This window comes from Pyrgilauda ruficollis, unplaced genomic scaffold (genome assembly GCF_017590135.1).
Source record: "Pyrgilauda ruficollis isolate IOZ18807 unplaced genomic scaffold, ASM1759013v1 scaffold11, whole genome shotgun sequence".
Lineage (NCBI taxonomy): Eukaryota > Metazoa > Chordata > Aves > Passeriformes > Passeridae > Pyrgilauda > Pyrgilauda ruficollis.
This window is the reverse complement of record NW_024509210.1, coordinates 7,328,323-7,348,697: the sequence shown is the minus strand read 5'-3', so window position 1 is coordinate 7,348,697 and position 20,375 is coordinate 7,328,323. Positions and strand designations below refer to the sequence as shown.

The window sequence follows — 20,375 nt, the reverse complement described above, 5'->3', positions numbered from 1 at the left end:
TGTTCCACATAGTCAGTGTCTGCACTATCCCTCCTAAATAATGCAAATATCGACCTCTTGCTCTACAATGGATTTTATTTCCAGAAAATAAGTTTTAATGAAGCATTTTTGTAATGGAACAACAACAACTAAAGAAATACAGTCTCTGAGTATTTCTGTAGGATTGTAGGAAGGGAGTAAGATACAATCACCAGGACCAGCTTTGTGTTTAGCTGAGCCAAACTCTTTGCATAGCTTTGGGCTCAGTGGGAAGGGCCAGGAGTGGAGCTGGGGCAGTTCAAACTCCTGTGCAGCCTAGAGAAGCCTCAAGGTTGTTACAGTGCTCTACCTGCTTTTCCTTGGCTCAAAGGAGCCTGCATGTGTGCATCTTTTCTCCAAACAATCCCCCTGTCCTAGAGGGTCATTGCAGCTTTTTGGCCTTTCAGCTGAATGTTTGCTTGGTCTTGTGAGCTTCCCTGTGGCTTCCAAATGCTTATTCCTGGGATAAGAATTTGGCCTGTGTTTTCCTACTCCCACACATATCACATAATAGTCCCTGGTAGTTACTGTGCTTTTTCAGGGAAAATGCAACGTCTGATCCCATTTCTTCAGTGACCTACAAAGCTCTTTAATATTGCACAGTCTAGGTAATCCCATTGATTTTACTAAAGTTGACTATACAGCATAAAGTTAAATGCTTGCTTCAGTCTATATTTTCTTTAACAGCTGGACCAAAAAATAGGGTCTCTGCTGGTGACAAATCTGCAGACAATTCCAATAAAATTTAGAGAGGGATATAAAACTGTTTTCTTTTTCATAATAATCATGCTTATAAGGATTATTACTTTAAATGAATAAATTAAAGACTAAAAATAAACTTTTCAGTACAAGTCCAGCATCACTCCAGTGCATTCTGGTATTTATACTTTTTAAGTGCTGACTTTGATCTGCTCGATGACAGCTCCAGTTAGGAGCAGTCTGTTTCTCTCTTGGGTGAGTTTATGGATTCATTGTAAATAAGCCTGCAGGATCATTTTGATCATCACAAGCCATTATCCCTTCACCCAGTTATCCCTGTAGCATTTGTTCGTAAGGCTGAATGTAGCAGATCTGTGACCTTTCTGAATTTCATAGGAGAAAATGGGGTGGCTTCCTGTAGTTCACTGAGGGCTCAGAATTGATGGTTAATATAGTTTGCCAAGAACTGTTGTGGTGCCAGTAGTGAAAAATTAAAAGCTCTCACTAACCTGTTTCATGTCAGCGTACGACTCATCTCACTGAGAGACTGATGGTTATCAGCATAATTTAATCAAAGGATCTGTTTGAATCCGTAAGATGTGACCTACTGGATGAGTGAGTTGAAACTCCTGAGAGTATTAATGTAAAAACTCCCACCTCTACTAAATAAATCACATTTTACCAGTCCAATCAGAGGGACCAGGTCTTCCTCCACTGTTCACACTTGGAACCACAGTGCAGTTTATGGTGACTGTGAGACGAATTCCCTGAGCCTCACCTTTACTTTCAGAAGTTGACCTGCTTGCTTGCTCTCCTGAGGAATAAATCATCTTTTTTTCCTGTAGGGGTAGCAGGGAGGTAGCAACACCCTCCAGGCCACCATCAGCTCAGCTTCTCGGGAAGGTTTGTGAGGAACACGGAGAGCCGGGCCTCGGGCTGCACAGGCAGGCCATGGCACGGTGTGCCGGCCTGGCCTGGCCTTTGGGAGCGTGAGGAGAGCAGAGAGAAGGCTGAGGATGAAGAGTCATAATTTTGCAAATAGCTTTGAAAATGGTATTTTCTGTCAGATGAATGGAGTACAGACGTGAATGCCAGAGCTATGCAAGCTTGTATTGTGAAAATGAGCCGGTAGGCTTAATCCAGGTTTTGTGGTTTGAAACTGTGAAGATGATTAAAGTTTAGAAAAAAAAATCAAGTTTCAGGAATGTCTTGAGCTACTCTTTGTTCTATGGAATATGACAGCAGTAGAGAAGGTCTTAATAAGACTTCAAGTAAAAGGGAAGGATTTTCAAAATCCTTTATGTACTGCTTTTTAAACTTTTGAACAACACTTCAGTGTCAAGACATGGAAAGTGCTGAATGTGATCTGCAGCAGCAAGTTAGGCACTTTTTTGCAGCAGAGGTTTTGCTACCTTAGGAGGTGGGCAGCAGCAAGTGAAGCTGAAAATAAGAGAACAATATAATAGAACAATATAAAATGTTTGTGGATTTTTCCATCTGACCCTTGAAAGCAAAGTCTGGCTTCTTATGGTGAGTGAAATATTACAATTAAAAAAAGAACAGAACAAAAACAGACCCACAAAAACTCCCATCAGAAACAAAACTACTTTTGTCTAGCTGGATTTTTATTAGGTCTTGCAAACAGGAGTCTGATATTCAAAAGAAATCCTTTATAGTCAACATTCAGTTTATGCTTTACCTTTTGTAAATCTGTAGGATTGCACTGCCAACAAAAATGACAAGAAATAGACGTGGGTTAAACTGCTATGGCCCGAAAGAAAGTCACCTGCATGGTGCCACTAAAGTAAGACATTTTGTATATGAAGCTGATGAGTCACTTAAATGATTAAAAATATTCCTATTGGTGCCCTTCAATTACACAAGTAATCAATTCTGCTGCCATAATGCAGTGTCTGATATGATGTGAAGCTGATATGCTACGACTGCTGCATTATGTATTATGCAGCTGAATGGTACCAGGGAGTATATTAAAGGAAATTAGCTCTTACATGATATGTTCTGATGCACTTATGGTGAGATGGAAAAAAGTGAACTTACTGAGCGTTTTCATAAGTTAATATATATCTGAGAGAGGAAACTTGCATAATGTAGAGTATACTATCTCTTGGGTAGCTTATTGTAATGAACTTCACTGAAAACATACTAAATGCTGGAATAATTTCATGTAGCAATTAGGTCATGGAATTCAAAGGTCTCTTTGGGCTTCGCAGATACACAAAGCAAGTAATTCACATGGAGGAGAATACTGAATTCCTGCTTGAAGATAAGTGTGCTGTTGCTATGCAGACAGCTGGGTCTGGGAAGGTGTGTGCTGAGGGGCAGGGAAGGAAGGGCACACTACAGCAATATCCTTTAGGCAGCTGTCTGCACTTAGAGTTTCCTCCTTGGTTAACAGATCATTATAAAGATCAGATAGAGGTAAATCAATAAAAAGAAAAGGTGTATAGACCTTTAAGAAAAACCTATCACTCCAGAGTTGAAAGGCAACCATTTCTGCTTTGAAGGGTCCTGGATGGCCTCCTTCAGTCTCCATTGGAGACTTCTGAGAAACACATGGGCTGATGTATTTTGTACTTATCCAGCACAAAGCTGGCCTGCAGTGTGCAGTGTAAGCACAGGCTGTGTTCTGTACAGTGCAATATAACGCCCTGATGTGAGCAAGGAAGTGTAAATAGGAGAGCAGGAGGCAGTGCATTCTGCATATCTTTTTGAACAAAGGAAGTCCTAGGATGCTGTTACCAGTGTGCCTTTTAATCTGATAAGGTTAGATCCCTACAGACACTTAGTGAGCTGTAATTGCTTCCCAAGTAGAACCTGCTGCCTGCCAACCAAATACACCCTATTTGTAGCTGAGAGCCCAACCTGAAGAGCTTGATTACTATTTTGTCAATGAGATATGCACCAATTGAATTAGACAGCACAATCTCAGGGAGAGGTTGGTGAAGTACCAAGAACCCTGTTCTAGTTAACTGCAGTGTGTGGGAGTGTTCTGTCATCATCATCTGCCCTTCCTCTGCCAAGTCTCTCTCTCTTCAGTGGCTGGCTTAGGGAACACTGGATGTAGCCTTTTTACCATGTTTCTCAGATCAACTCTGTCAAGGAGCCTTGGCTTTTTTTTTTCTTTCTTCTGTTTGGTTTACTCACTCTCATTCTGAATTATTTTAATAGTGGATGCTTTATTCTCCATTTGACAAATTATGATGGGCTCTTTTTTGTGTCTTGCACAGCAGGCTTGTTAGTGTATATTGTTCTACGTACTTCTCAGACCTTTGTAATGTAGGTCAGAATATCTATTATCAAACTGAAGAAAAATCAAAGTGCTGTCCTTTGCTCTCAGGTCCCCAAATCTCTAATAAATTGTGCCGAACCTTGAAGGCATCACAGGCTCCAGTGTAATTGTGTGTGTGACAGCTGTGGCACAGAACACAAAGGGATGGCCCTAAAGTAATCTTTCTGGGTAGGATTGCCACAGTGCCAGGCAAAAATAATCACTGATGGGACTTCTTCTGAAGGGCAGGTAGTGTTGCAGAGCACAAAACCAACCTTGGGAGACTGGAGTAATGACAGATGGCTCTACTCTCTGCAGCCCTGGACTGCAAATACTGCTTTCCCTGGGTTAGTGCCTATCCCTTTGCTTTCCCTACCGTCAGTGCTCTCTATAATTGTGATTGTCTGATTTCTGTGTGGGACTGAGGAATACCAGATTTGAATTAAAATAAAACCAAGCAAAACCTATGTCTCTGAGATTCCTGCCACTGTAAATCTTCATTGCACTATTAAAATCCCCAGTTAGCATTGTTTCACTTGCAGCTGTAAGACTGACAGTATAAGACATGTTTTCTCATGGATTGGTTTGTAGCTCTCTTGCTGCATTTCATTTCATTAGGATAAGATTTTAATCTATCTATTTAATTCGTATTTTGCTATACAAATCTAAATTTTTAGAATTTTCCTTTTCTTTGTAGTTGGCAGAGTGCCTTGCAGAAATAGCAGTCTTGAATGAGTACAGGGAAGATGATGAGCATGCAAAGCCTGTCCATGCTCCAAAACATGCTTCAGTCTGATTTACTGATGCTAGAGCTCTATTGAAAAGGAAGGTCTGGAAAAACATACCCTCATTTTTGCTTTATGTGGTGCTTTATAGTGGAATAGCAGCTTCAGGGGAAAAAATCATTCTGACCCAGCTGCAGATTGTGCTGCTGAAAAACTCATTTCAGCCCTTAGAGGGAGCCACAGACTTGACTATGGAAATGGAGGAAAACCAGGCAGGTTTTGTTGTGCCCATCTGTGATAGAGGAGGTGGGGAAGGGATGGTTCTCAATTGGTTTTGGTTTTTTCTAGCTTTTAATTAACAGCAACTTCAAATCAGACATAAGGCTAGTTCATGGGGAATGCCAAAGCAGATTTGCTTTTGTAGTGACAGATTTGTAGGGTTTTGGAGACCTCAACCAAATGTTAATTTTACCTTTCCCCTTTACATAGTCAGCTCCCTCCTGCATCATTTAGTTCTGGGTTCTACTGTTCTTCTTTTGAGGATGACACAGCAGGACTTAAAAAGTTAAGATACTGCATGCTCCTTCCTCTTAAAAAATGAAAAATATAAAGACACAAACCATAAGAAATTAAGACCATGGAGTTCAGAGTCTGGACAACATGATTGCCACCTTTTTTCTTTACTGGGTTTTTTTCTCAGTCATGTGAAGAAAACATTTTTTTAAAAATAATATTTTCTTAATCATATTAATTTTTAAGGAGAGAGATGCATTACAGCCCTCTCTTCCCCTGTAATGTGTAGGTTATAGCACAATATTTTTATGCAAATTACATGGCTAGAGTAGATTATATGGCTGTGTCATAAAATGCAAATGCTGTTCTCCTGGCTCAGCAATAATCAGCATTGCCAGTGAGCTGTTCAGTTCAGGGAGTGGAAGATGCACATGCTCAGAGGAAAATGGATGAAGAGATTTGCAGCCCTTAGTCAATAAAGGACTTCCCCTTAAAAAATGAAATGAAAGTGTTTTTCTGCACCTTTTCCTCTCCCTCCCTCCCCTTCCCCCAGCAGATGGATTCTAGTGATAGTGTTGAGGTGTGCTTAGCCAGAAAGATGCTACACCAGAGGAGGGGCACAGTGTGCCTAGTCCCAGAAGATGCCATTTAAGATTAAAGGAAACTCCAAGCTTAAATTTTAAACAGCTTGGGCTCCTTGCAGAGACTGCTACTAATTAGAGCATCAAGTTTTGTGGCAATTATTGTAAGGTAATAACTGCCAACAAAGAACTCCATTAATAGTCACTTTTATTTTGTGCATAGGCTGCTGAGTTGTAATGTTTCTGCAATGATTTAAGCTTAGCTTGGACTATGGAACTAGGGGTAACCAAGGTGGAAAAGCAATGGAGAGCTCATTGTCCTCCTAAACCATTCAAAATTCTTCTCAGGAAGGCTGAAAAAATGATGGATGGCCACCATCAGGAAGCAGGCATCTTACTACAAATTTCCCTGCTCTTCTCAGTCATTAATTTATCTATATATTAATTTGGCCTGTGAAGGAAGGGGAGAGAGAATAATTTTTTGCAATACAGTTTTTATTTTTTGTTTTGCCTGAATTATTTCCTATCCCTGAGTTTTTTTACTCTACATTAGTTAGAGTTGCAAAGCTCATCACTTTACAAAATATGAGATAATCTTAGAAATAACAAGAGTTATAGTAGGTTTGGTGTTTCTTCAAGGTTATTTTGGATTTCATAGATTTGCTTAATTTTCTGAGCAATCAGGAGAGATCATAATAGTTTTTTTTTGTGATAATTCCATCTATGTGTTTGGACATTTGTGAAAACATGAACTGCAATGAGAATCGGTGTCTAATAGGTTAAAAATTAATGGCAAAATTTATGATGTTTGTTTCTACTTCTGTTGGATATTGGCTTACATCAGGTGGGATGTTTCTTTGTCTTTCTTCTCCTTTGTGTTTCCAGTTTTTTATTTTGGGATTGCTGCAACCCAAAGAGAATCCATGACAAGAAAGTTGATCAGATTTGCTGCTGTGGTTAGATGATAACTCTTCCACTTGTGACTTTTTACTTTGTTAAAGAAACAATAATTCCCACAAAGATTAATTCCACTTGATCATTTGGTTACCATCCTCAAATATTTTTGGAGAATAATCTTCAGGCAACAGGTTGTTTGTGAAGTGTCATTTAATCTCTTTGATCTTGCCGTTTTTCTTGTGTGGTTGCTCACTGAACATTACAAGTAGTTGCTGAATATTTGCTTTGTGTCTTGTATCTCCATCCTGAGCTGCTTCTGCAGCTGAATGCTGTTCAGAGATGGTGCTACTTGTCATGCTCAAATACACATAATCCATGATGAAGAGTTTGTTCTCTGCACCGTGATAGCTTCTGATCAGGATTTAATTTCTGGTCTGTGAAGTCAAGCAAAATAAAATAAAGAATGATGACAAATGAGTAAAACAGTGAAACTGCTTGCCCTGAAGCCTTTGCAAAGGCGAGTCTTTTTCAATTAGTGCCAAAATGTGGAGGCACAGCTCTAATATAATTGAATAGAAGCAGAGAAACAAAAGCCAACCCCCTCAGGGTCTCCCCTTTCTATACCTGACTAAGTAAAAGAGAGAGGCACAACAAAATCTTTCTTACTCTAATTTTTTTCTTGCCAAGCTTGTATTTCTTAAAACATAATAGTAATAATAAAAGCATTTTGTTTTAGGAGACAAAATCTATACATAAGACCAATCCTGAATTGCAGAGTAGCATGTGGACTAGATTTCTTACAGCCCATGGGTTCTGAAATCCTGTTTCAGCTGAAGGTATTGTTCCAGCATCTTTGGCATTGTGTTTCCAGGTGATAGAATATCTTCACAAGAATTTTGGTTTCTATCAGTTTGATTTTGCACCTAAATTAGGGCAATAGTATTTTACATTCTTCAAAATTAGGACATATAGGTGCATTAGCAGGATGTTTTTGAATCTGAGGTCATGGAAGTCATACAGGGCTTTGATAGCTCCTTATCTATAAAGCAGGTTTCTCATGAGGAAACAGGCCTGCTCTTTCTCTTCCTTCTTGTGTAAAAATCAAGCAGTGGGGTGTGGCTCAGCCTGCTGGTGTGATCTGTGCTTTGTTGTGCCTCTGAGTGGCCACCCTTTGGTTTGTCTCACAAAGCAGCCCCTTACCACAGTGTGCCCTCACTCTCCAGAGGAGCTGAGCCCCTGCCCAGTGAAAACAGGCTCCCAAATTCAGGTTTTTTAGTGTGTTGGGCTTTGGTTTGGTTTGGCTTTTTTACAAAATTAAGTGGCTATTGGCCCTAGTGCTGAAATATTATTTTTGCTGATTTTGATAAAACTGTTACATAGTGAAGAGCTATAATCTCCTGGAAGAGCAGCATTGTAACTTTCTCCAATCATCAAGTGGAAAATGAATTAACATCAGGGCTTGCATAGCCTGCACGAATTGCTGAGAACTTAGTCCTGTTTAATTCATATTGATTTATTTATAAAGTGATAACAGGATTCTTGTGGCTTTTGTAACATCTGCTTTTAATTTTAGAAGCATTTTAGTCAATTTGCTGCATGACAGTATTTGTCAACACCAGGTAACTAGGACCTCTAACATGCCTTACTCTGTTGAGACTGGTTAACAGGCCAGACTGAGAAATAATATGCAAACTCCTCTCTTATCAGGAGAGATCAGTTCCCAAAGTGACATGGATATTGTTGGTGTAGGTGATACCTTTAACCATGACATCACTTTAAACCCCTGGGCAACGCTCATGCCCTTGGGAGTGTATTGCTGCTGAAGGGAACTGCTTGACCTGAAACTCTGAGACTCTCTATGTTGAATTTTCTTCTGCTCAAGGGAGCAAAGCTGCTGGGTTCAATCAAGAATCTCTTATTTTTACTGGCTTGCAGTCAGGAGCACTCAAGTGACTTTTACTTTTTTCTCCCAGCCTTTTCATTTAATGTTTTTCCCTAGCCTTTTCTGTTCATTTTTCTTGCATTCACTTGACACCTGTCCCTACATTTGGAGGATGAGATAAGAAAAGAACTCTGTCCCTGTCAAGACAAGGAGCAGAATATGCCTGCACAAAAAGGGCCAGAGCAGGAATCAAACCTCTCCTGGGCAGGCAGGTGTGGGAGAGCTCCTTTGCTGCAGTTTGCTTTCTGGAATGCCATCAGTGGGTTTTTGTCACTGTAGTGGGTTTAATTGGAAGCAGGTTTTGCTCTCTTTTGTTTTTCCTTAAATTTTTTATTTTTATTTTTTTGGAGTCATCATGCTGCAGCAAATTTTGCGTGATATGTATATTGACCCTGAGCTCCTGGCAGAGCTGAACGAAGAGCAAAAGCAGATCTTATTCTACAAGATGAGAGAAGAGCAGCTGAGACGCTGGAGGGAAAGGGAAGAAAAAGCCCGAATGGAGGAGGCTGTGCTGAGAAAGACAGCAAGGCGCAACCAGAGTAAGATTTCTGTCCTCCTTCTGTGCTTCAGAGCTGGGGATGGTGGGCTTGCAACTGCCTGTGGTGCAGCAGGTGTCCAGTAGAGATTGCAAAGCTGAGAGCCAGCTGTCCCCGTGGGCACAGTGACAGTCTGGGACTGCAAAAGAAACATGTTCCTGCTCCTTATATCTCTAGGCTGGTCCTTTGTTTTGGGAGTATCTTAGTGATGGAGTAAGAGGAACTGTTTTGAAGTGCCTGTTTCAGTGAGGAGTCACTGCTGATGTACTGTCAGTGGTAACTGATGCATCATGACCAAGTTTCTCCTCTACTCCTAAGGCTTTTTTTTTTTTTTACCATCTGACAACCTCACCCCTCACTCTAGGTCAGGAAAAATCCTGTGCTGTTGCAGTTTCTTGACTTGGCATTACATATTTCCATCTGGCTGTAGTAGGAAATAATTTTATAAATTTGAGCTTGCTATGAAGGGCTCTTTGGGAATAAATGTAATACCAAAAGAGCCATACTATATGAGACTAAATTTCCAACTTATTAGTAAATAGTCTCCAAGAGATTGTTTAGGGAATTGGATAATAGTGTGGCAAGCCAACAACCAAAACCAAAGAGAAGAAACCAGAAATGTGTTTGCATACAATAAGTAGTTAAAATATGGAGCTCCTCCCAGAGGCTGCTATGAATGCTGAATGTGTGTGTTGACTTGAAAAGCAAATAGGACAATCAGAAAATAACTTCTCCAAATGTCTTTTCCAGCTGACTGGCTTTGGGTCCAGGTTGTTTCAAATAAACAGAAATACTTAATTCCTTGCTCTTTTCTCTGAGTAAGTGCCTTTCCAGCTCTTTCCCCCATTCATAGGATGAAGCTGGTAGGCTGGTGTAAGATAGAAAACCTTTTCATCTTGGAAATGCAACTACAGTGATTCCTCACTCAACAAGGAGATGTCACAGAGATACATAAACCACTCATTTCCCTGCAAAAAATCTTATCGTATCTTTAAATCTATTAAAGCTTGAATATTCAAAGTTTCTAATAACTTCTGGTAGCTGATTTTGAGACAGCTCTATAATGGTTATGGGACTGCAATCAGCATTTCAAATGTTGCTTATTTGAACACACTCATGGTAGGAACACCCCAATACAGAGACATGGTTGGATTCAGTTGTCAGACTTGAAATATCCAGAGCTTCTGAACCTTACAAAGTGTCCCTTAGATAGTTATCAATTCAAAGACTATTATTAGAAAAGTGCTTCAAAGCAAAAATATTTTCCAGACTCACTTGAAGCACAGAGCTGCATGGAATGACTGGACTGTTAGAACGGTAGCCTTAAAATGAGGGGGGAATGTCCAGAACACCCTAGTCAGCCATAGTAGGAGTTGAAAATGATCCCTCAGAGATGGCAAGGTGCATGTTGGAAAACCTCATTCTGTTTAATTTTTAGTTTTTTCAAGTTAGTGCTCTCACTGTGAATGGCCCTGTAGAGAGGGATGGCATCAGAACATCTTCTCTCATGCACTACAAAAGCCTTGTTCATTTTGATTGATTTGTAGCTGAGAAAAAATTAAAAATGCAGTTCAGCTCCACATACCAAAACAACATCGTATCATTGAGATAATCTGTATCATGCTCATTCTTTGAGGGAGACAGATACAGAAAACTCTAACTGCAAAAATATTTATCTGATGAATTGTCAGTGTTGACACCTACATTTCCATATATAAATTATACATTAAACCTGTTCAGCTTCCTACTACAGGAGACCATTTTCTGGGTAAGCAATTTTCTGATTAGCAAGTAATGGGAGAAAGGAGAGCAGTAGAGTACCCTATAGATTATATTTGCTCTGACAAAGGTAGTCACAAATATACATTGAGTTAAATTTCACAAAAACCCATTTTCATTTTACCTTCTTAAATTGCCAATTAAAGGTATTGCTTAGGTTTGACTTTTGCCCACTGTCAGGAAATTTCTACTTTCCTCAGAACTGTAGTGAAGAACTATTGGAATTAGATTTGCAAGTCAGGCATCCGGCTCTGCTGGAAAAATTTTTTTGCTTTCATGAACTGATGTGCCCCAGAGTTAGAAAATATAACTTCTTTCAGGTGGGCTGATCATTAACTGTACAGATACCTGTAATTGATTTCTATTGCACAGTTCCACAATGTGATGTTAAATGGTCTCTCAGTGAAGGTGATTTCTTGTTTAAAACAGAAATTATAAAAAGCCAACTGCGAATTATAGATACAAAATAGTAATTACTGTGCAATAGTCTTGCCTATAGACTCAAGGGGTCAGAGTAGATGCCAATAATACTTTTTTATCTTAAAATATTTTTTTCCTAGAAGACAATTGACATCATTTTTTGGACCTTGAAGCTGCTTAATTTTATGTTGCCCTTAACATATAAGTGAATTTCTAGACTTTCTTCCCCTGCTACACATAGAATAATGTAGAGTGGTTTTATTCCTGTTTTAAATTAGTGGCTACCAAGAAATGCAAAACTACCCCAATTACATGTTCTTTATTCCCTTGAAACTGAGGGATCTGAGGTTTTTAATCTGTGGGTTTGGTTTTGACTCTGCTGCATGACATGTTTTATGTTTGTGCTACTTTTTTTAGGCCAGGAGTTACTCTGAGTTTCTAGATATCTTTGTAGCCTGAAAGAGTGGAATAGATGTGAGACGTCAATATTTTTAATGTTGTGCTGAGTTTCTGAAAACATGGATGGTAGTTTGTGAATACAACATAGCATTTATATGAAATAATTTTATACTAATTTAACTGGAATTGTCTTTATAGCACTGCCTTTCAAATCCTCCTGTTTTTCTCAATGTTAGAATAGCCACATATGAAAACTTTTCTTCCCATCTCTTTGGGATGGGATAGTGAGATTGAACAAAAGCTGTTAACGACAATGGACACTTCTCTAAATAAAAGTGCTCTGGAAAATGCCTTCTGTTTGATCTAGAGTTCTATAGTCCAGCTGCTGCAATTCCCCATGGATTCATGGGTTTAGCTACACTGGGATGTGTGCACCCAGCAGCACAGCAAGAGGCTTCAAAACAAAGCAGTGATTGTGAGTTCAATTTTGATTTCCTATGGTGACTTGAGGATGAAGTGTTGTGTTTTAAGTGTGCTGCCCCACGGAAACCACAAGTGAAGAACTGGGGGCAAAAAGATTGGCATATGCAGGTCAGAAAGGCCTTGTGCTAGAGTTAAAATCATCAACAGATTTAGGGAATGCTCATTAACATGATCATTTTTTCATTGTTTGGAAACTAACTACCAAAGGCCCCAAATCTGCATTTTTTTAAAGCAGTGCCACTGAATGGAGGTTGTCCATAAATGTCTTATTCAGTACTATGAAATTTGCTGCTTAGAAAGCAAACAGGCAAACCATGAAATAAGATGGAAGTTGTTGAGAGTGTTTAGCAAGCCAAATAGTGTACCCATCTGTGTAGTCTTATTCTTAATTTCTAAAGAAAATAATATTAGTCACCTGAAAAACGTAATGCTAAAGGGTGCCTGCTTCTGTATACGGATTGTTTGGTTCCATGTGTCTTGAGGAAAGGTTAAAATTGAAATTAGTATCAGAATGAGTCAATGTTGAAGGAATTATTTCACTTTGAGGGTGAATGAAATGTGTTCAGATTATTCAATGGTTTTAATTTCTTTGCCAATTAAAAACACAGATTGATGTCTAAAGGGAAGCAATGTTTAAACATCACTTCAGAATGAAGTATTTCCTTTAGAAGATATTGAATAAATTGTTCCCAATATTTTTGCTATTTGCACTTTTACTAGAATTTGGGCATCATGTGGGTCCTCCCAAAATGACAGCATTTAGTGAGCTTATTCAGTGTAAAGGAAATCTTTTCTTGCTTTAATTGAATAATGACTTCTGGCTGGTGCTGGAATAGCATCACAGGTGAGCTGAATTCTTGGAGGCCCTCCTTCAGTTCACTCACAAATTGCTTCTGGGCAGATGTTTCAGGAACATATCTTCATTTTAATAAAACAGTTTGCTTGCTCCTATTGTGCGAAAGTCACTGAGAGAAGTCTCCTCAGAATTTCAAGATCCTTTGGGCTTTTCTGGGGTTTGACTGACAGGCAGCTTTGCAATTTGCACAGAAACATATTTACGTGATTAGGCAGGAGCTCTTTAGCCACTACAGCTGAGCTAGGAGGAAGCAGAGGGCCCTGCCAATTTTGGTTTTGACACTGATGCAGTATCCAGAACTGTCAGCATTCCCAAAATGAGATCTGAAAAACTATGAGCATTAGGTAGCTGAAGGACAGTCATGTGGGAGGGGAGACAATGCTGGTCTGCTGCTGTTATTTCTGCCATTTATTCATTATGAGCTGCAGCCTGTGATGCTTAGATGGGAGCTATTTGTAAATGCTCTTATTTACCTGTCCTTAACAAGAGAAGCTGGGAGAAAATAGGGTAGGCTTATCACAGCATGGCTAGAAAATAATTTATCTATCTAAATGACATTTGTGTTAGAAAGATCATTAGAGAATAGATGATGCTGTTTGGAAGCAAGTATCTAAAATGCACCAAGTGGATGGCTGGAGAATACATCAGTGTCAGAGGCAGGCCAGTGAGTGAGAATGTGTTTCAGTGGGTGGACATGCAGTGACATTTTTTCTGACTTTGAACTTGGAAATGTATTCCTTATTTATGCTCAGGCCTCCACAGACCCTGGTAATACTTAGCTAAGATTTTATCTCCTGTGGAGACAAGCTCCTGTCAGTGTTCAGTGTCTCTTTCTCTGTATCACTGGATATGGATCTAACCAGGGACATCAGACCTCAGTATTTCTGAAACTTCTGGCATTATGTGATATTGAATTCTGTACAGTCTTGTCCTTTGCTTCCAATTCGATATAGATGGGAAAGTAACAAGAGAACAGCAGCAAGAACATTAAAACAATTTTTGTTAGGGTACTGAACCACCTAATTTGTAGTCATTGGATAAGTTTTAATGTAACACAATGTAGAGCAGCTTAAATTTTGCTGCAGCTTTGTTATGCTCTGTACCTGAACCGAGCTGCTCAGGGCCTGTGCCTGATGTGGCTGAGGTTTGGTTAGACAGCAGCTTCTGAGCTCAGTTCTCTGAACCTGGGGCTATCAAGGGACCTCCAGCTGCTGGATGACCTAGGTATGCACCAGATGGAACAAATCCAGGGGGACTTCTCTCACCTCCTATGATTAGACATACGTCTGTGCTTTTGGGTTTTGTATCTTGTCCTGCAGCTGGTTTCTCTGTTTTGCAGAAAAATGACAGCAGAATATTGCTGTCTACATTGGGTCTTCTCCTGCAGACATGCAATCCTCAGTGCTCCTGTTCCCTGAGACATCTGGCATCAGCCACTCTCTGAGAGAGGCTGCTGGGTTAGCGAGCCTCTGGCACGGAGCACATCGCTCTGTTTCTCTGCAGCATCGTGTTCCTTTGCCTTTCTGGACACAGCAGTGTTGGACTTTCTCCTACATACTGTGCCTCAGTAATGGTATGAGGTTGTGGCTGTCTGCAAACTCATGAATACTTGATATGGAAAGAGGGCAGAACTGTGGCCAAGGGGAGAATGGGATTTGCCCAAGCTAATTCAATATTTTCTTGCTGATTTTGCCATTTTTTTACATAAATGACTAAAACATTCAAGGACAAAGGAGCCAGGTTTTGAGAGGAGGATTTGGAAGGTACAGGAAAACTCACTGTGTTCAAGTCAGCAGTGGATTTAGCCAGACACTGATGGCAGTTCAATAACCTTTGAGTCTACTTGTTTGCTGTGGTGCTAAAAAGCCTCACTGTAGGGGGTACAGTTCTCCCTGCTTCCATGGTCCTGTGTGCCTGACAAAAGGAGTCAGTGAAAACCTGGCACGCTGCATTAATCAGGAGAGCCTGGTGCAGAAAATGATCCATAGCTCCCTGTTCATTCTGTGACACAGAACCCTTTTCCTCCTGCTTTGAGTTTCCAGCAGACCCTGAAGCAGCCGTGCAGACTTGGTTTTATTTTATTCTCAAAGGGAAAACCGGGAAGCTTTGTGATAGGTCTGCGAGAGAAACCAAGCCCTCTGTATAGCTTTTAGATTTCACAAGATTGTTTGGATGAAGAATCAGAAAATATGGTGCTATGTTCTTGAAATTTTTTAATGAAGAAAAAAATCTCCAATGAGCAATACTAATGGGAATGATTTAAAAGCCTTCAATTTTCCTCTGATGCTTAGCTATATTTTTATGCTGTTTACAGTGAGAGGGTCAGCCATTAAAATGGATAGACAAGAGGCTGCCCGTAGATTGTACAAGGAGTTAGAAGAATGTCTTTCTTAAAGAGTTTTGAATGTTATCTCCTGGCTGAAATTGGTCCAATTACAAAATTGTTACATGTAACAATGTGCCTTCACCAGGGAGCCACGAAATTGTTTGGAACATACTGGGCAGATGCAGCTTAAATGGTATCTTATTTCTGTGTTTCTTTTTTCTTCTTTTGGGTTTCTAACATGCAAACCCCTGTGTGTGTATTGCATATATACATACCATGTCCTAATGTAAACCCACTTACCTTGGAGTGTTGTGTACAGTTATCCCTGCTACATTTGTTAATTACCAGAGTCCTATGTGAGTTAATATTTGCTCTCTTCAGTCACTCTTCCTTTATTTGATGCTGCAGGGGTTTATTGCAGCGTAATTATTTCCATGGTAACAGGCTGTAATTCCATAAACAGGAGATTGAGTTTGTTATATGATCAGGAAGCAGCTGGAGAGCCATAAAAGGCTGATTTTTCAGCAGTGCTGAAATCCTGCAACCCTTATTGATATATTAATGTAATCAGCTGAATTTCTTTCTGCCTTTGCAAATCCCCCCCTCAATGGAAAGGCACGTAACACAGTATTGAAATTCAAAGGTGTGTAAATTGAAATGTCAGGGGCAGAATTTTCCCCCTTTCTTCTAAGAATTGAAATGAAGGGTTTTTTTGAATGTATTTTGGGAAGAGAGGGATTCTATGCTCCCTAGCATAGATTTAGCAGAGGCAGAGCACAAATTAATTGTAGATCTTCATTTTATTGTGGGATGATGTTATTTTCATTACTTTCCTCATTACTATCTAGTTCTTCTCTGTATATTTGAATGGATTTACAGCAGTTATTGTTTTGAGAAGTGCATTCTGTCCTTTGAATACTCTCACAAAAACATTCACAGTAATTTCCTAGGTTTTCTCCTTAGAAAGAAGTGAAATTCTGTTTGTGTGTTTGTAAAAAAAAAAAAAAGATAATTCAATACTTATGTTGGCTAAGCTCAAGGAATTGAGAACAGCCTAAAGCTCATATCCTCATTTTCATCCTAATCAATGAGCTTCTTACACACGTCCTCCAGCTAAATGAAACTCTGAATGGAACCTCATCTACCCTCCAGACTAACAAAATTCAAGCCTCTACTTTAAAGAAGCCATAAAAATTATTTGCTTGGAAAGCCAAGAAATCTCAAGTAAATGACATTGTGCTTAGACCAGTGTATACCAGATATTTGAATTGCAGAAGAACAAAAAACCACAGCCCTACAAACACAGCAAACTCCACGAGCTACAGTTTAGCTCTCCATGGCAAAAGTAGATCAGGCTGATCAGCTTTTAATGCACATGCAGCCTATTTCAAACACATAATGAATTTCAGGAGTTTTTTCTAGCCCAGAGAGAGAAAAGAATAGACATGTTTTCTGTAGAGAGTCAAAAGATACTTGTGTGACTGCAAAGCTTCCCAGCGGGTGAGGAAGGATGGTCAATTGCTATTGCAGAGATTTGTAGCTTCCAAGCAGGAGAATTATGGTGGGAAGCCCAGAGAAACAAGGCTGTTCATGGAAAAAGCAGATTCTTTAGTACAACATTCAGCAGAATTTGAATGCTGTCCCTTGGTTCTGAGATTATAAATCAGCGATCACGTAATTTTCTGAATTTACACCCTATGGTATTACCTACCACAGAAAGGATGCTTGGTGCTCTCTGTCATTTTGCTGGACTAAGCAGGCAGACTGGGTGATGGCACAGCTGGGAATCCTGACACCAAACCAGACCTCTAGCTCTTTGGAATAGCTCCTGTGTAAACACTGGGGGTGGATCACAAATGGGGGCTGCTGAGGATTCTCTAACTGTTAAAGAAATGGTGACCAAGCTTGGAGAAAGAAAGCTGACTCCAGCAGTATTCTATTTGCTCTAATTGCCATTATTTCCAAAGCACTTTTATTTGGAGATGTGAAAAAGGAGGCGAGGCCAAGAACCCACAAAACTCCTAAACCCAGTGAGTGGCTCAGCTTTTCTGCTCCAGCTCGCAGAGGCAGTGTGGGGCTCTGGTCTCCTCAGTGTGTCTGTGTTTGTTCCAAGCCTCAGACACAACCTGGAGGTTTGAGCTGACAGGGTTGGAACCCAGGGATTTCCCATCCTGGTGCTTCTCTCTGTCCCCAGGTATCCAGGCAGTGTCAGTGCTCCCTGGCAGTGTTCAGCCATGGCAGTGACGAGGTGACAATGCCCTGTTGGCCCTGGGGTAGCTCAGAGGCCAGAGCAGCCTGTGGTGCCCCATGGCTCATCTCATGGTAGCACTCTAGCACTGTGGGATCAGGAGTGCTGCTGGCAGAGCCTCGTAATTCTTGTAGGTGAGAGCTCGAGTTTCCAATTGCTCTCCAGGGCATTGTTTTACATTTCATTGCTGTTATAGAATTGGCTGTGCAAATAACAGACAAATAGAAAACATGATTTGGTCTTATTTTTGATTGAGTGCATTTATAGATACAAACTTGAGTTGCTAGTGGTTCTGGTTTTAGGTCTCTGAGAAAGTGTTTGCTGTGATCCCTTTGTGCTGCAAATTTGAGAGACCTGATTTTGCATTTTCTGACCTGGCATTTGTCTGGAGTAAGGAACCAGTATCCAGTTTACTGGTCTCAAAGCAGTGTGGGTGTAAATTTAGAGGAGCTCCATGCGAGATACTAATTCATGGATGAGCTTCAGGTGAAAAGAACTTCAAAAGTTTGTTGTCTTCTTTTGGTGCTACAAATTTGTTTTAGGTGAAGAATGGTGGAAGAGTAGGGATGGCAAAGACCTAGTAAATTATTCAGTAAATTTTCCTAATAAAGCATTGCTTGTTTCTAAAATACTTCCATTTTTACTCTCCAATCCAGACTAACTTTGATGTCCACTGCTTCCTTAAGGTTATTATTTGCAGCCTGTCACAGTCTCTCCAAGAAGAAAACAGTACTTTTGTGGCCAAGACACAAGACTAGGGCTCAAGAGGTTTAATTTTTGTTTCTTGACTCTGCATTAGGCTTTGTGACTGGGCTCAGACACCTACTGCTGACCAGGAAACATGAGGCTTGGCTCTCTTGCCTCCTTCTCATCTACATTTCAAATTTGTTTAGTCAGGACTTGTCTCTTCCTTTCAATTTCTTTTTCACTTGGAAGTATATTAACAAAAAAATTAACAGAAAAAAAATTAATACTTGAGAGGCATTTTAAAGCAGGAATTATTTTATTATAATCAGCCCTAAATAGTAGTAATTCTCTGCTTGCAAAACAGACAACACTAGTTTCCTACAAGTATTAGGGAAAATAATTTTATGGACTTTCTTGATCTTGCCATAGGTTCTGCAGTTTAAAAGATCATTAGCCCAGAAGAGCTGACCCTCTCAGTGTGAATGTGATTCTGCAGGCCACAGAGACTTTTTGCATGGTAGAAATTCTGCTTTCACAGTGCCAGATTTTCTCCCTGAGGTGCTCTTTTTTATTCTACACATTCATTTCTGATGTTATTTTGTGCTAAGAATCTACTGAGTTTTATGATCAGATTGTACAGTGAAGCCCAGCTGCAGCTTTATAGGAGCAGAGGTTTAAGGGAAGGTTTGCGTGGGAGGAATTACTTGAAGTAAATTCAGTGGCTGGATGTGAAAAGGCCTGCTTTTCTTCTACAGAAAAATCTGAATTAAGGCATCTGTTCTCAAGCTATCATTTTAAAATTATATATATATGGGGGTCTGTCTATTCAATGCTGAAGGTTAAAATTGCCAGATTGTTTAATACACAAATCTTTCAGCTTTGACTATATTTGTACATGTACTTAATGTGTATACAGTAGAGTTCTGTACTGTGTGTAGTGCTGAACCAACAATACTGATGGTTTCTAAGGAGTTTATACATCTACTGGCTAGAACTTTATAAAAAAGATCCATTGTTTTAAATGAAGAAAGAACAATTTCTCAAGACACATCTACGAATCAGCTACTTGTTTTATTGGGCTGGGTTGCAATGGGTAAGTTGTGCCTCTGAGAAACACATTAATAAACCTTTGGCACAGAAAACCTTGAGAGAAGCAAAGATAAAATTTGTCTGCTTACCTGAAAAGTTTTATATATATATATATGGTTTTTTTTTTAAAATTCCTGGTTCCCTCTGATAAGCTCATAAATGAACAGAAATAGTGAAACTGTCGCAGAACTCTAGTAGTATTTTGTATCTACCAGTTATGGTACAGATCAATTAATACAAGGTGTGTTGTTTGCAATCTTTTAAAGTTCTAAATAAAGGAGAGTAACTAGAATATTCAGATTCCTCACAAGAAAGAAGTCATGCTGTGCTTGTAAAACAAAAAACTATCTTTGGTTTTATGGAATTTTATGGGTTCCTGGGAGTACTCATTCCATACTTATCAAGATACTTTACCAGGAACTGCAGTAGGAAAAAACCTTGCAGGCAAGTAGTGATATGGCCGGTCAGGTCTCAGCAGATGGTATTCTAATGCTGTATCCAAAAAATACAAGTTCAAAATAAATGTTGTGTTCCTGTGTGTGACAGGAACACAACGTACAGAATAAGAACCACAATGAAATATATTCACATTTATAACCTGAGACATAATTTGATAGACTGAAAGAGCAAATGCTTTTGAGAGTTATTGAAGGAAAACACTATTAGCTTAAATTTCCACCCCTCTTTGAAGTTAGTACCGTTAGGCCAACACTGGGGATTCGTATAAATTACATTTTTAAATTTGATATAGAATATCAGCTTTCACGGCGAGATCTGATCTGTTCATTGCCTTCAGTCTGGATTGTCAACACTTGTGAGTGTGGGCTGGTGCTGACACTGCTGCTGTCAACAGCCCCACTCCACTGCCTCCTGCAGTTTTCTGCCTGC

At 39.7% G+C, this 20,375-nt stretch overlaps 1 protein-coding gene across 1 annotated transcript in view; it reads left to right on the top strand.

The window, feature by feature from the left end:
• The window catches only part of SH2D4B (SH2 domain containing 4B), a 95,692-nt gene that overhangs the window by 29,416 nt on the left and 45,901 nt on the right, over nt 1–20,375 (top strand). The window contains exon 2 of the mRNA XM_041474637.1: nt 9,015–9,203. Coding sequence (XP_041330571.1) covers nt 9,020–9,203 — 184 coding nt within the window. The 5' untranslated portion in view covers nt 9,015–9,019. The remainder of the gene's footprint in view (nt 1–9,014; nt 9,204–20,375) is intronic.